The sequence below is a fragment of the Manis javanica genome, chromosome 5, assembly GCF_040802235.1.
Source record: "Manis javanica isolate MJ-LG chromosome 5, MJ_LKY, whole genome shotgun sequence".
Classification (NCBI taxonomy): Eukaryota; Metazoa; Chordata; class Mammalia; order Pholidota; family Manidae; genus Manis; species Manis javanica.
The window spans coordinates 1,353,955-1,368,203 of record NC_133160.1 but is presented as its reverse complement, the minus strand read 5'-3'; the positions used below and the strand labels follow the sequence as shown (position 1 = coordinate 1,368,203).

At 63.1% G+C, this 14,249-nt stretch overlaps 1 protein-coding gene across 3 annotated transcripts; it reads right to left on the bottom strand.

Annotated features, from left to right (window-relative positions):
- Positions 1–491: 491 nt before the first annotated feature.
- CABLES2 (Cdk5 and Abl enzyme substrate 2) lies at positions 492–13,289 on the bottom strand. 3 transcript variants are annotated; one of them, XM_037006439.2, is made up of 11 exons: positions 12,830–13,289; positions 5,968–6,039; positions 5,770–5,862; positions 4,476–4,553; positions 3,963–4,071; positions 3,268–3,433; positions 2,788–2,891; positions 2,386–2,492; positions 1,584–1,788; positions 1,333–1,434; positions 492–886 (listed from the first exon to the last, which is right to left on the bottom strand). In XM_037006439.2, exons 1-11 carry the CDS (start codon positions 13,261–13,263, stop codon positions 539–541), a joined length of 1,818 nt encoding a protein of 605 aa, XP_036862334.2. In that variant the 5' UTR covers positions 13,264–13,289; the 3' UTR covers positions 492–538. The 3 variants fall into 3 exon arrangements, with proteins under 3 accessions (XP_036862334.2, XP_036862336.2, XP_036862337.2); XM_037006441.2 differs by having other exon boundaries at positions 673–1,434; XM_037006442.2 differs by lacking the exon at positions 492–886 and having other exon boundaries at positions 1,292–1,439.
- Between the last annotated feature and the right edge of the window lie 960 nt (positions 13,290–14,249).

Sequence of the window (14,249 nt, the reverse complement as noted above, 5' to 3'; positions counted from 1 at the left end):
GACTGGGGGCTCCTTTCTGTGAAGACACCAGTCTGCATGGACAGTACAGGGCGAGGTGGTCCCAGAGCCCTGCAGTGATGTTTGCAGGACAGTGGTAGGGAAGCAGCTTCATGGCCCAGCCAACATGGTCATTTTCAAGATCATCTGACTAACAGGAAAACAGTCCTTGGTGGCTAAGTGTTCTGATGGAGTGACAAGCTGGACAACTGCACAACACAATTCGTGCAGGAAGGACACAAACCTGGGAAAGCTGAGCAAGCCTGATGGGCTGGGCACAGAAGTGATGGCTACAGGCTGTAGTGGCCAGACCGGCTGCCAGCTTCTACTTCCTGCCTAGGAAGAAAAAGGCATGGACACTGAGTCTCCTAGGGAGACGGTTGGTGTGGCGGCTGTGGTCAGTATCCCTGCTTGGGTTAAGTGGTTTCAGGCCACAACTTAAGCAGACCTGATTTGACCAGGTTTTGTACCCTTAAAAAACCCACAGAATCAAATCCCAAATGACAATATGCTGTTTTTCTCCAAGTATTGCTTATAAAGATCAAGAGCAAGCAATCCAGTCACGCTGACAGTCCAGTGCTGCAGGAAGGCAGCTTTCCTGTGGGAGGGGTGGAGGACAGGCCTCTTGGGCAGGCTGGTGCCCTGCCGAGGAGCCTGTTGGTGTGCATGGCGACATCAGGATTTCACAGTGACACAATACACAGTACAGAGGTCCAAGAGCGAAGAGAATCAACCCGGAGTTGATTTGGCTGAACCTGATGCCACTGCCCTGCCTGTGGACGGCCCGTTGGGGTGCTGCGGTGGCAACCCAGGGGTCTGGCTGCGCTGGGAGGGAGCAGGCCAAGGGGCAGGCTGGGGGCATGCATTCCACAGTGCTGAGTTTCTCCATCTGAAAAGCCAAGATTAATGCTTCAGTACGTTCACTTCAGCAGTTTCAGGTGCTCAGTAAGACATGGAACCCGGATCAGTGTCTCAAATTTCACCCAGTGGTTGTGAGGGTTTGGGGAGACAAGGTGAAGCCAGGAGGGAGAGGGAGCTATGTGGTCAGGCTCACCCCTGCATGCGCCGGAGAACGACAACCCCCCGTTCTCTTCACGTTAAGGGTGCAGGAAGGTTCTCAGAAATACTGTGGCGGTGTGTGCGTTGCGGGATGAAAGCAGCGCCCTCCTCGGAAGCAATGTCTAGTGCTGTGCACCTCCGTGCCCGGGAACACCCCCTCGGGCTCACAGACGCGCGTGGGTGCGCAGGGCAGCCTGGCAGCATGGCCCCTGCCCGCCGAGCAGAGGCCAGCCTCGGCTAGAACTGCTGCGTGAGGCGTCTGTAGTGAGGTAGCACCTGGTTCTCAGGAAGGTAGAGTGCAAGCTCCAAGGCCACGAGCACCGTGAACTCGAACCCGATGAGGTCCCGTCTGTTGAACCGAAACCTTTCTTCTAACTTCTGCGCTGAAAAGAGAAGGTAAGTGGCGCTCCGCCCTGCCTCCCATCTGGGATAAGACTGCCACCCCACTGGTGCTGCCGGGCCAAGGCCAGCCTGGGGCCCCAGCCCTGGGGCGGTGTGGGGGCCTCCGGCTGGGACGCAGCACTCACATCGATGAGCTGCTTCACTTCCCCCCTGCGGAGGTCACTGCTGATCTTGGCGGCAAGAAGCACGCAGGCGCCGGCGCACAGCTTGCGGTTCTGCTTGGTGAGCTTGCCCTGGAGGACAAGCTTCTCGAAGTACACGTAGGCCATGGACACCGTCACGGGCTCCAGGCTGCACTCCTCAGACAGGTTCCGCATCTCCCGCTTCAGACTGTGGGTTCACACGGAGGCCTCGTGCTCTGGGGCTGAGCAGCAGGCACCGTTTCCTCCAGACTGGCAGGGCCCAGTGCCTGGGCCTGCACTGGGTGGGCAGGCAGGCTGCTCTTGGCCTCCCTTGCCCGTTGGCTGGGGCCCGTGGCAACCCTCCGACTGTACTGGGTGGTCCCCACTGTCCTCAAGGACAGAGTTCCTGCTCTCCTGTGGCAGTGCCAGGGGACAGTGTGGGCGGACTAAGGTGGTGCCTGGGCTGTCAGCAAAGCCCTGTTGCCACTGGGGGATGGTTAGCAGGACACAGCAGGGCAGGACCCCAGAGCAGGGCAGCGATGGCCAGCCTCCACTGGGCCAGGCTGCCTGGAGTCCCTACTGGGGGCCTGAGCTGGCCGCCTCAGCCCTCCACTTCCTCATCTGTCAGCCAGGGCTGCCCCGTCCATCAGTGGGAGGGGCCCAGTAGGTGTGGTCAGATGGCAGGGGCTGGGAGGGCCTGGATCTGTCTAGCCCAGGAATCACTGGAAATGGGAGAGGAGAAGCCCATGGCCTTGGGGATGACCCATCATGGCAGAGGGACTGGTATACCTGTGGCCCTCCTCACCTCCTGATCTTGCTCAGCGTCAGCTTGATGTGCGGGAGCTTCTCCCGGAAGGTCTCATTCATGTCCTTCTTGAGGTCAGAGGGCTTCACGTACTCTATCACCGTGGTCTGTGAGTCATAAGGCCGCAGGCTGGGAGCCGCCACTGGGGGCAGCTCCACGTTGGCCTAGGCAAAGGTGGGCGCCTGGGGGCTGCCAAGAGGCCCCAGATCTGCCAGGACAGTGTGCCTGAGACACAAGGCTAAGACGGGGGCTGCCAAGCACTGGGCCGAGGGCAGGACTGACCCAGGGCTGTGTGGTTGGGGCCCCAGGGTGGGCATGTCAGTCCTGCCCTGGCAGCTTACCCACAGCCCAACCCTAGACACTTGGTGGGTGGGTGTGGCTGGGGTGGCGGGGCCAGCATACCATGTAGGACGCAAAGATGAGGACCCGCTTGTGCTTGCCGCAGGGCCACTGAGGGTCGTCTAGGAGGTTAGGGTCGTATTCCAGGGCATCTCCCCCGTCACTCCCTGTGGGCAGAGCACAGCCTCGGCTCATCACAAGCCCTGAGCTCCACTCACCTGGTTTTGCTGACCCAAGCCTCAGCCAGAACCCATCCAGCCCCCAGGGGTCATCTCAAAACAAAGGCCCTGGCACCCCTGGGGTCCGGGAGGGGCCCCCAGGGTCATCTGTGGACACAGGTTCTCTCCACCGCCTGCTCAGGTGAGGCACAGGCTGGGGGCTGTCGAGGCCCCCCTTCTCTCCTGAGAGGCTGGCCCCAGCCCTGACGCCGCTCCCGGAGCCCCACTCCACGTGCACTGAGGACCTTGGGCTCGAACGTGACTCTGGTCTGCCTGCCACGTGGTGCCTCTGGACCCCTCCATGTGGTCAGGGTGTGTGGGCTACCTAGCTCTGGGCCGGCTGGTGCTGGCTTCGTGGGGGCAGGTTTGTGTCTTGGCCCTAGCAGAGCCCGGGGGATGCTGGGCCGGGCCTGGGGCGGCAGGCTGTGGCCGTCGGTCTTGTGTGCGACCAGGGCGTTGGTAGGGTACAGGAACTTGGCATAGGACACAACCTGGAGAGGCAAGCACGGGGACCTCAGTCCTGCTCATCCAGGCCCCACGGCCCCTGTGCCAGAACAGGGGCAGAGCAAACTGCTTCACTCCTTGCTGGCGCAGGGCGGCCCCTAGAGGCTCCCCCTACTTGGGCAGGAAGAAGCCACTGCAGCCGGAGCCCCTGTGCACGGACGCCCCTCGCAGCCCCGGGCTGGCACTGCTCACGGAACCTACTGCCCCAGTAACATCATCATTCCGAAACACACCCCTGGTCTGGGATCTCCGGCACAGGAATGTCCTCCCTGCCTCTGAAGCCCTGCCCTGTGACCACCGGGGCAGAGGAGGCCCCTGGGCACCCTCACAGCTCGGGTGGTTCCGTTACCCGGCTGCTGGGAAGTCCGTCAGGCCTGATTTTGCAGGCTGTGTGTCTTCCTCTCATGCACACCTTGCATTTTAGATGACAGTGAAACAACCTCTTGCGCTGCTGCCTCGGTAACCATGAGCTCTGTGCCCACCCCCCGCCCGGCCGCGTACAGCCCGGGCTCTTGCCTTTCCATCAGCTCCCAGCTCCACACCTTCCAGCTCAAAGACCATCTCTGAAGAGACGGAAACGCCACCAGATGGGTGCCTCTGCTTCTGGCTGTCCACCCTCAGGTCACTGCAACAGACACAGTGGTTGGGAGCAGAGCCTCTGGGGCTGGCACCCCCATGCCTGCCCACTTGAGGACACGTGCTCTGCCAGAGGGATGCCCTGGGAGGTTCCTGCCTCAAGCCCATGGCCACGTGCTGGGCCAGCTTGGCTCAGGTCACACTGGGCAGGTTTCCCTCCTGACTTTATGTCCCCACCCTGATGGCCATTCTTATATATAGCTAGGCATGGGGCACAGTTGCCTGGACTGGTCCAGATGCACAGCAGCAATGCCCCAGGAGGACCAACCCAGGTGCCACCACCCCCACCTGAGAACCACGCCCAGGGTCCTCAGAGCTCCCAGCAGCTTCAGTGGGGGTTGGCCTACTGATACCCCCCTCCTCCCCGCCTCTGTGAGCTTGCTAGGTCCGCACCTGACCCGCAGGCCTTCTCCATAGGGCAGGACAGAGAAGGCTGCACACAGGGACCGCTTGGCGCAAATCAGCACAATTCTGCAGAGAGGGTGGGGTCAGAACAGGGCGCAGGCACTCCAGGGCGGATCCCTCCTGCCTGGACTCAGGTGGGAACAGCTCCAGGTGTTCAGGGGACTCTGGGGTTGCAGCCCAGTGGCCGGGTCCTGTTAGCTGGCCACCCCAGCTCTCGCCGGCTCCCCCCAGGTGCCCATAAGGGTGTGCCGTCCTGTTGGTGAGTGTGTCCCCCTGTATGCAATGTGCTGCACACAAAGGTCTCCCCTGGCCCCAGGCAGGCCAGGTGAAGGCCAGCGGTTGGGGTTGTAGGTCACCAGACCGGCTTGGCTTAGAGGACACAGAGGCATGTGCCCAGAGGAACAATCGGGTCAGGGGGCCTGTCCTCTGCCATCCTGGAGAGGTGGGGGCCTCATAGCCTCAAAAGGTGCCCAGTTCTGTGTACTTAGCCTAAGTGGCCCCTGAGGTGCCCCTGCGTGGGAGAATGCTGCAGGGATGGCCTCTCCCCCACCGGACTGGAGCCCTGGTCCAGCAGGAACAGTGGTGGACACCCTTTCTCTGGTGGGGGCCACTGCACAAGCCCCACACTCAGGCCTGCCTGGGGCCTGGTCCCTGGCAGCAGGCAGACCCCTCATGCGAACAGCCGTGCCCGGGCAGTGGGGGTTCTGGGACTGGCTGCTGCTAGGAAGACAGAGCCCCCGAGTAGGGCTGCGGGTAGACTGGAGCACAGCCTCCAGCGGGAAGGGGCCCAGTCTGGGGGTCCTCTGGGTCAGATGCTTCAGGGCCGGCAGGGTGGGCATGGGGGACAGTGGGGGTGGCCCTGCCTTGAGGCCCCCATCCAGCACCTACAGACACAGAGCCTGGGAGGGCACTCCCTGGGGGGCTGCCACATCTCGGCCATTAGTGCAGCCTCTGCCCTGTGCTTCCCAAATAAAACCAAGCCCTTCCCTCCTGGACACCACCCATCACTGCAGCACTCCAGTCAAGGCCAGTGACACCTGGGCTTTTCCGCCAGGTGTCAGGGAGGGACTCGTGCTGGGTGAATATGGGGAAGGTGGGTCCACTTCTGAAGGGACGTGGGATGGGCTGTGGCCCTGAGCTTGGTGTACTGAGAGGGAGAGCCATGGACAAGGGGGAGCCGTGGCCCTGCCAGGTTTGTGGGAGGCCTCAGGGCGCAGGGGTGCGGGCACCGGACCGACCCCAGGCCTCCGGCGGTCGTGTGCTCGCAGCGCCCACCAGCTACCTGCTGCTCCTGGTGTCATACTGCCGCATGTTCCGGATGAAGTGCATCTTCTTCAGGCCCTTGTGTCTTGGGGATCCGGATATGTGTTTAGCTCTGCAAGGCAGAAACAGGCCACTCTTCCCTGCTGGGCCCTTCTGGCCCCCAAGGGGAAGGGTGGCGTGGGAGGGGCACAGGGCCTTTGACCGGCAGGCCCCTTACCTTTGACCCGAGGCACATCCCACCGTGTCTTCCAGAAACTCCAGGGAGCAGCGCTGGGAGGTGACACGCCTCCTGTGAAGGAGACACTGAGGCCTCAGAGCAGACCCAGAGGCACCTGGGAGGGCCCTTGCTCTGAGCCCAGACCGTGGGGCCATGCTTGGACCCACAGCCACACCCCTGGGTTTCTCAGGCAACGTGGTCCTCACTGGCCTTCGGCCAGGTCATCCTTGGGCAGCCACCCAATAGCAGAGTTTGCCAAAACAATCTGAGTGGAGCCCTGGAGCTGGGGGGCGGTGGCTGGTGGCACCCCAGAGCCTGGCCCTGTGGGTCCCGAGCCCTCTCAGGCCCAGGATCAGTGCAGCAGGCTGTGGGCACGATGAGACTTCTGGAAGGTCCCTTGCAGGCTGGAGAGACCTGGTTGGAGCCCCTAGAAGGGGCACGTAGGCCAGACAGGTCCAGTTGTGGCTCTGCAGCTCCTGGGACTGGCCCAAGTCTGCCAACCCCTCCCCGACCCGGCTGTGCTGACAGCTCTGTCCCCGTCCTGCCCACACTGATGGTCGCCACCCCACCTGTGGCAGGAGCAGCTGGGGGTGTGGCCTGGGATGGCCAAGATGGGCAGGGGTGCCCAGCGCACACGGCCTCCTCCTGGCCTGGGCCCTGCTCCCCACTGTGGCCCTCGTGGGGAAACATGTCCCTCCGTCTGAAACACTCTCTCCAGATCTCCCGCGGCAGCCTCCTCCCGACTTCAGGTTCTGTTCCTGGGCTGCCCACACTCCCTCTGGGGCACACACCAGCTGTGATGTGACAGTGCTCGGGGCATGTGTGTACCGCTGTGCATGTGCCTTCCGCCCACTCGTACTCACCTGCCCTCCCACCTCCTGGGCATCAGAGGAGCCGGCGGACCCCCTCCCACCAACAGCCCCGCCTCCGGACTGGCCGGGATGCTCCCCTTGGACTGCTGCTCGTCATGCAGTGACAGGGAGAAAGATGTTCCCTGACTCGTGGCTTATCAGCAAACACTTTTAGTAGGTCTGAATTAGGCATCAGCACTGAGCAGGGTCTCAATAAATGCTCTGCCCAAAGAGGGGTGTTATGGCTGCACAGTCAGGGGTGCGGGAGTCTATGTGGAAGGCCCATGGCTGCGGTGATGGAGTCAGCAGCTCCCTGGGAGGGGCACACATGGCCTCGGCTCAGACCTGGGGGCAGAGCCCAGAAGCCCGAAATGTGCTGACAGCCTGGTGGGTGTGGGTCCTTAGTGCCCACAGAAGGTGACCAAGGACTGGCCATTTGATGACATTAAGGGGTTCCTACTGGTCTTTGGAGGTGTGATCACAGTGCTGTGCTTGTCCTAGAAACAAACTGAATTCAAAGATGAGCTGTTTGGGGCTGATTAGAAACCAGCCCAAGAAGGGCACACCTGAGCCAGCAGCCCTGGGGAGCTCGGGACAGCGGCCTCCCACCCCACGCTGGGGGCTTCTCAAGCCTGAAGGCTTAGAAACCCTGGCGGGCTGCACCCTCGGGTCAAGATCACAAAGCCAGGTGAACGGCACCAAGGCCACCTCTGGTCACTTGTCAGCCTCCTGGTCCTGAGGGCCAACAGTCATGCCTCACTGTGAGGGCTGCTTACGACAGAGTCCTGAGGCCGGGCCCTGCTATCCCCACACTTCCCAGAGGAGGAGGCTCCCAGGGGCCGAGGCCACCTGTGCCAGTGCTGACTGCACACATGTCCCCAAGAGGCTCAGCACCTGCCCAAGCCCCACAGCTGTGGCCGACCCGGGGGCTCCCAAGGCTGGCACCTTGGCGCCCAAGTCCATGCTCTGTTTACGTCTTTTAAATGACAAAAGCAACAAGAACTGGTTGAAAGTACAACTGAACACAGGACTAACTCCAGTGAAATACTGGTGTCCTGCAGTGGCCCCATCTCCCAAGAGGAGCTGTCTGCCCACCCACCACAGCTTGTAATGGGGGGCACAGCTGGGCCAGAGGGGGTACACTTGGAGATGATGGGAGTGGGCAGGTGGGTCAGGTAAGGGGGCCCAGGGAATGGCCAGGATGGTGGTGGTAGAGGCCAAGGGGATGAACAGGGGCCCCTGTCTGCTCAGAGGGCAGCAGGTGGGCATGCTGGGCAGATTCCCTGAGTTCTAAGAGGCCCAGGCCAGAGGCTGGCTGATGCAGCAGGCCTTGCTCTGGGAGGACAGCCAGCTGGAGGTGGCCGTGTACTGCCCCACAGGGCTGGGCTGAGGCCCATGGCAGAACCCCAGTGGCTCGCTCAGGCTCATGTCCTCAGGTGACCTCCCAGGTGATGCCCGATGGCTCCTGCAGGCCTGGCACCTCATCCGCAGGGCCCAGGACATGGCCAAGGCAGCACGCACACTGCCCGGTGGCTCGGCACCCTGCGGCCTGGTCCACTCTCCCCGTTCATTTTGGGCTGCAGAAGAGCGATGCCCTGAGCTTGCTGAGCCTATGACTAGCCGGGCCCTCCACGTGCTTCCCTTCTGCCTGCCCCTCCTCGGTAGATGTTTATGTGTAAAATCGATCCTCACAGCTCCGCAGGAGGGCAGGACAGTCGCCTTCCATTCACAGGTGGCCAAATCGAGGCACAGAGGCGACTCACAGAGCAGGTAGGAGGTGGAGCTGGGGCCTGCAGCGGGTTCTGTTCCCAGCCTCCCTGCTGCCCTCCTGATGTCGGGTGGGCGGGGATCAAGGCCGCCCATGCACTGTTTCCTCAGGCGCTCCTTGTGTCAACGCGACCTCTGTTCCCGGCGATGCCGTCGGGTCTGGGTGCAAAGCCTGTCACGGCGCCAGCACGGCGCCGGAGTTCTGGGCTGCAGGGCCGGCCGGCCCGGGGAGGCGATGCTGCTTTCGGCCCTCCTCCTCTTCCTGCCCGGCGCCCTGCTCGGCCACTCCGGGCACAGCCAGAATCCTAATGCTGACCACGCACCCACCCGGGCCCCCCAGAAATGCATCCAGCAGCTGTACCTGGGACAGCCCCCACTGGAAGGCAAGCGGAGGACACCCCGCTTGCAGCAGCAGGGCCCCCAGCATGCGTACAGCTGCAGAGTGCTCGGGGTGGCTCCCTTCTACCCACTGATGGAGCTGGGAGTCTCAGTGTGGGGTGCTGCCAGAAGGCCTGGGGAGGGGTGTGTGTATCCTGGACTGGTGGCCCCTGGTGTGTGTACCCCGTGAATGCAGTGCACCAGACACTCTGGTTAAACATGCTGGACACAAGTACAAGGAACAAACCGAGCTGTCCATCACCTCAGCTAGTGTCCCCTGCCCCATCTCTGGGTGTCTGGGCAAAGAGTCACCCCTGAGTCCAGGAAGCCTTTGCTGCTGGGCCACGTTCAAGTTGCACGGGATGGCGTCTACTGGCCATTTTGTGCCCCCCGTGTGGCAGCCACTGGCCCAAGGCTGCCTGCATTGGACTCTTTGGGAAGAAAGGGCCAGAGGCCTGGCGTGGCTGTCAAGAGGGCACAGGTGATCCCTGCATTTACTGCTCGCCCCCCTGGCTCCCTCTCAGAACTGCCCCTCTCTGGCACAGCAACCCACTTCCCTCCCCTCCAGAAAAGCTCCTGCAGATAGGAAGAGAAGTTGCTATTTCATGAACATTGTTTCCAGTGTCTGATAGGTTTCCTTCACTTTTTAACTGCAGCATCTCGGAGGAGGAGCTCCTGTCTGAGGTCTGGAGGCCGTCCAAACCAAGTAAGGGGCTGGGTGAAGGGCCTGCCACGCACGGATCAGACGCCCTGAGGGCGGGCCAGCCCCAGCAAGCGGCCTCCTGTCTGTGTCCGCTGGCTGCAGCATGGTGCAATGAGGGTCCCCTCGGGCTGACGTCTGCCCACACTTGAGCAGAGTGCCTGGCACAGGCCTGTCCAATGAGTGCGTGGTCCTAGATTCCCTGCATGCCAAGTCCCTGCCAGGCAAAGCACAACCCCATATTCCAGCCGACTCCTCCGAGAGGCCCTCAGCAACTCCAGTGCTGGGACCCAACGTGTGGTCCCCGGGGACCCAGCCTCGGTCTCAGCAAGGCCTCTGGGCCACGGCTTGGCAATGAACCTCTAGCCACCAACCATCCAACCATCTGCAGCTGCTTCCCACCTGGAAGGCAACAGATCCCCAATCAAGAGCTGTGAACAGATGGCCAGATGCTATGCTGCACTACTTGGTTAACTGGGCCAGGTGCTCAGCGGCTTTAGAACCGTAGGCGGCTCCCGGCCAAGGGTGCAGCTGAAATCCCAGGTTCTTTCTCAGACTGTCCCCACGCAAACTCTCCAGGACTGCACGGGTATCTGCCGGGCCTCCCACGGGCCTTCCAGGAGAGGACAGAGGCACCAAGGTGACGGTGGAGCAGGGCAGCAGCCTGGCAAAGTCCACCAGGCGGAGAAGCTCAGAAACCTGGCCTGCTGGTAAGCATCAAGTGACCACGATGTTGAAATGAAAATAAACACTGTTAGAAGTACCAGAAAAAAAATCAAGATTCCGACAATGAGCTCGTTGGCTAAGCAGAAAAGGCCTCGGCGGACGGAGCCCTGATTCCCGGATGTGGACTGAGCCACGGGCAAGCACTCCGGGCAACTGGGCTGTAGCCAAGAGTCTCTACTCACCCAACCCTGGCCCTTGCTGCCCCTCGTGGGGCCCCCAACTTCCTCTGACCTCAGCCCCTGACAAGAGCCCCTCAGGCAGATAGTGACCAACGCAAACCATTTCACAGAGGAGCAATCCAAGGCTCGAGGGGCCGCGCCACCTGTCACAGAGCTGCTGAGTGACAGAGCTAGGCTACAGCCAGGCCTGTTCTTCGCAAAGCCTGGGTCAGATCACTGCACTCACAATACACACCTGGGCAGAGACCCCATGAATTCTCTCCATTCCTAAAAACAGGCCAAGCAGGGGGGACCCGAGGGCCCGACTCATACGGCATCCTGTCCTGCCCCAGGGCCCTCCCGAGCCCAGGCTGCAGCACACGCACTCCTCAGAAACTGACAGCGGTGGGGCACCCATGTACGCCATGGCCACACAGGGCTCCGGGCAGGGGTCTTCATGGCACCCATGCCCCAGTGCCCCCGCTGGCATGGCTCCGCAGCAGGCTGCCAGCCCGTCTTGCTCATGGGGCCTGGCCCACAGCCGGATGCCCCACTGTCTGCTGAGTGGACGGCCTAAAGGGACGCGCATTCTGCCTAGCGCTCACACGTGCCTGAGGGAGAGGAGGCTGTGTGTGTCAGATGGCTGTCAGCCAAACACAAGCAGGCTTTGGGGCTCTGTTTTTAAAATGGGCTGATTTCCACCCACAGAATTGTTTTTTCTTAATATCAGTCTTTTCTTCTCTAAGCAGTTCCACCTCTCCAGGAGCGTTACGCCTGGCAGCCACATTCTAGGCAGACGGAGCCCTTGGCCCCAATCCACCCACAACCATCTCTGGGGCCTCAGCCAGGCCTGGTTGTGTCCAGGGTCAGGCCCACAGGCCCTCCTGGCCTGACCCACAGTTGGGAGTGTAACAGTGGCCTAATCCTCATGCTGCTCACACCTCTGAACACAGTGTCAAGAGCTCTGGCAACAAAGCGCCATGTTCTAGACTCAGCTCCCCTAACCAGAGACCCCCTGAAGGACCGAGGGCAGGGGTGTGAGGCAACTGCGGCCAGCGCCCCTGAGATGACCTCAGGTAGGAAGAGTCGCCTTTGACACCAGGATGCCTGAGGGGCAGGGCTCTGCATGCAGCCCCTCCCTTCACACCCATCAGGCCTGCCTCTGAGTGAGCCTAGCCCTCGGCTCTGACTGCTCACAAAAGGGCAAGCAGTGGCCTTTGAGAAGGGACCGCAGCAAGCAGCCAGTCCTGGCTCCTGGGCCCAGGAACCCAGTCACTTCTCAGGGTGAAGGGGCGGATGGGGAACAGCCCCAGGGGCCAGAGGAAGGGGCCAAAGAGGCAGTGTCACCTGGCGGCCACTGCTCACGGGCACTGGAAGCTGCAGTTTGGAGGTGGCTGTGAAAGGGCATCAGGGGGGTACCAGTGCCAGCAGCCTTGGTGCGGTGCACTGGGAAGTCTGGCGTGGTGCAGAAGACCCCGTGCCTAGATGTCACACGGGGGAGTCACCCGGCTCAGGGGATACAGGGAGATGTGTAAGGGGTGTGTGCGAGTCCTGTGCCTAGGGGACTGACAGAAGTGGGCTGGGGAGAGGTGTGTCCAGAGCTGACGGGGCTGTCAGGGTTCTCTGAAGGAACCTTGACCCCATATTCAGGGACTGGCAGAATTAAGGAGACCATGATCCCTCTGTCTGGGGACTGGCCAGGCCTGAGGAAACCTTGACATCCCTGTGCAGCGCCCCAGGTGACCCCTCACCCTGACATCTTAGGCTGATGTCCCCTTTCTGGGCTGGCAAGGCCCAGGGCATCCCAACCTTGTGTCTGGGGCTTACAAGGGAGAGGGTCACCTTCTGACCCCCAGGTCTTATGCTGACAGGCCACTCCCACCCCATCCCCTGGGCTGACCCTGGTGTCCCTGATCCCCAAGTCTGTGCAGACGGGGCCCTGACCCACCCTGCCGTCCCCTGGGCTGATGACTCCCAGGTCACCCTGACCCTATGTAGGCCATCCCAACTCCATGTTATGAGCTGACCCGGCCCAGGGACACCTGCCTGCTGTCCATGGCACTGGCGTTCCTAGGTCACCGCGACCCCAGCACGGGCTGTCTGCCCCCCAGGCCACCTTGCCTAGGCTCTGGGCTGCCGTTGCCCAGCCCCCCCACGTCACCCTGACCCCTGGGTCCTGGGCTCTCTTCTCCTCAGGACGCCTTGCCCTGGCCCTGGGCTGACGTCCAGCGTCATCCCGTCCGTGCCCTAACCCGGCCCAGGCCGCCCTCGGCCCCACTCACCTCTGGCGCTGCCCTTCCAGCCCCAGTCCCAGTCCCAGGCTGGCGGGCGCGGGCGCGGGACTGAGCAGGCCCTGGGGCGCCGAGGCCCGGCCAGCGGGCAGCCCCGGCAGGCCGGCCGGGGGCGCGGGCTCGGGCCCCAGGGGCCCCGGCGGCGGCGGCGGCGGCGGCGGCGGCGGCAGCTCACGGGCCTCGGCGGGCGGCGGCGGTGGCGGCGAGGGCTTCTCGCCGCCCAGGCCCAGGCTGGGGGGCCGTCCGTCCAGGGAGATGTTATTGAGAAAGAAGAGCGCGGCCTGGCGGCGCCGCGAGTCTCCGCGCCTCCGCAGCGCCTGCGGCGGGGCCCTGACGGCGGGCCCGGAGCCTGGACTGGCGGGCGGCGGGGCCTTGGTGGGGCCGGGGGCCGGGCCCGGGGCTCCACCCGCCGCGGCCGCGGCCATCCTCCGACTGCGCCCGCCGCCGCCGCCGCCGCCCGCGCACGCGCACGCGCGCACCGCCCATTGGCCGCGGCGCGCCCACCCGCAGAGGCTGCGCCGTCGCGCCCGCCCATTGGCCAGCGCGGCGCTGCGGGTGGGCCTCCGGCTCGCGGACGGCGCCCTGAGTCCTGGGGGAGGTTTGGCCGCGGCCCGGGAGAGCCGCCGCCGTCCGCGCTTTCCCCCGCCAGCCTGGCCGAGGGCTGGCTGGGGCCGAGCGGCGGCGGCGGCGGCGGCGGCGCCCGGGTTCGAGCCGCTGTTCCCCTCGCTGGCCCGCAGCCCCGTCCGACCCGTCTTTGGGCCCCAGCACACTTCCCCTCGGGGTGTGTCTTGCGGGGCTGGGGTGCGGGGGCTGAAGCTGGGTGGCCCTTTGGTTTACAAAGGGCAGTTCGCTCGAGGAGCCCCGGGCTCCCGAAAATGGTCGGCGGGCCACCTGGCCTCCCTCGCTGGCTGAAGAAGGGACGAGGATCTGAGGGGAGAGGGCACCTGCCTGGGATCGCAGGAAGCTTGGGACAGTGCTGGGCTTCAGCTCCAGGCAGAGTCCTGCTCGTCCCTCTGCAGCAAAGTGACCCTGAGCCCGAGTGGGGCCTAGGCCTGTTTCCTCTTCTGTACCCAGGTCCCCCTGACTTCAGAGCTGGTGGCATGAAGCTTAGGTGCCACTTTCTGGAGCCCACCTGTATCTTTGGGGGACAGGGTCCTGCAGCCACCTCTGTGCCACTTGTCTGCTCTCCAGCCTTCTGCCTGGGAACGTGATTTGGACCTCAGGGTACTGTCAGTTTTACACTCACTCAGGAAGGGGACATCACCAGTGCTAGGGGCACTGTGTGCCAGAGACCCGGCACTAGCCGGTCGGCTGCCCACACACTGCTTCGGTGTGTAGCTACTTACTGTTCTCACTCATCCTGCATCTCTTATGTGTAGGGGTGGACAGGGGATGGGGTGGGCACACAGCC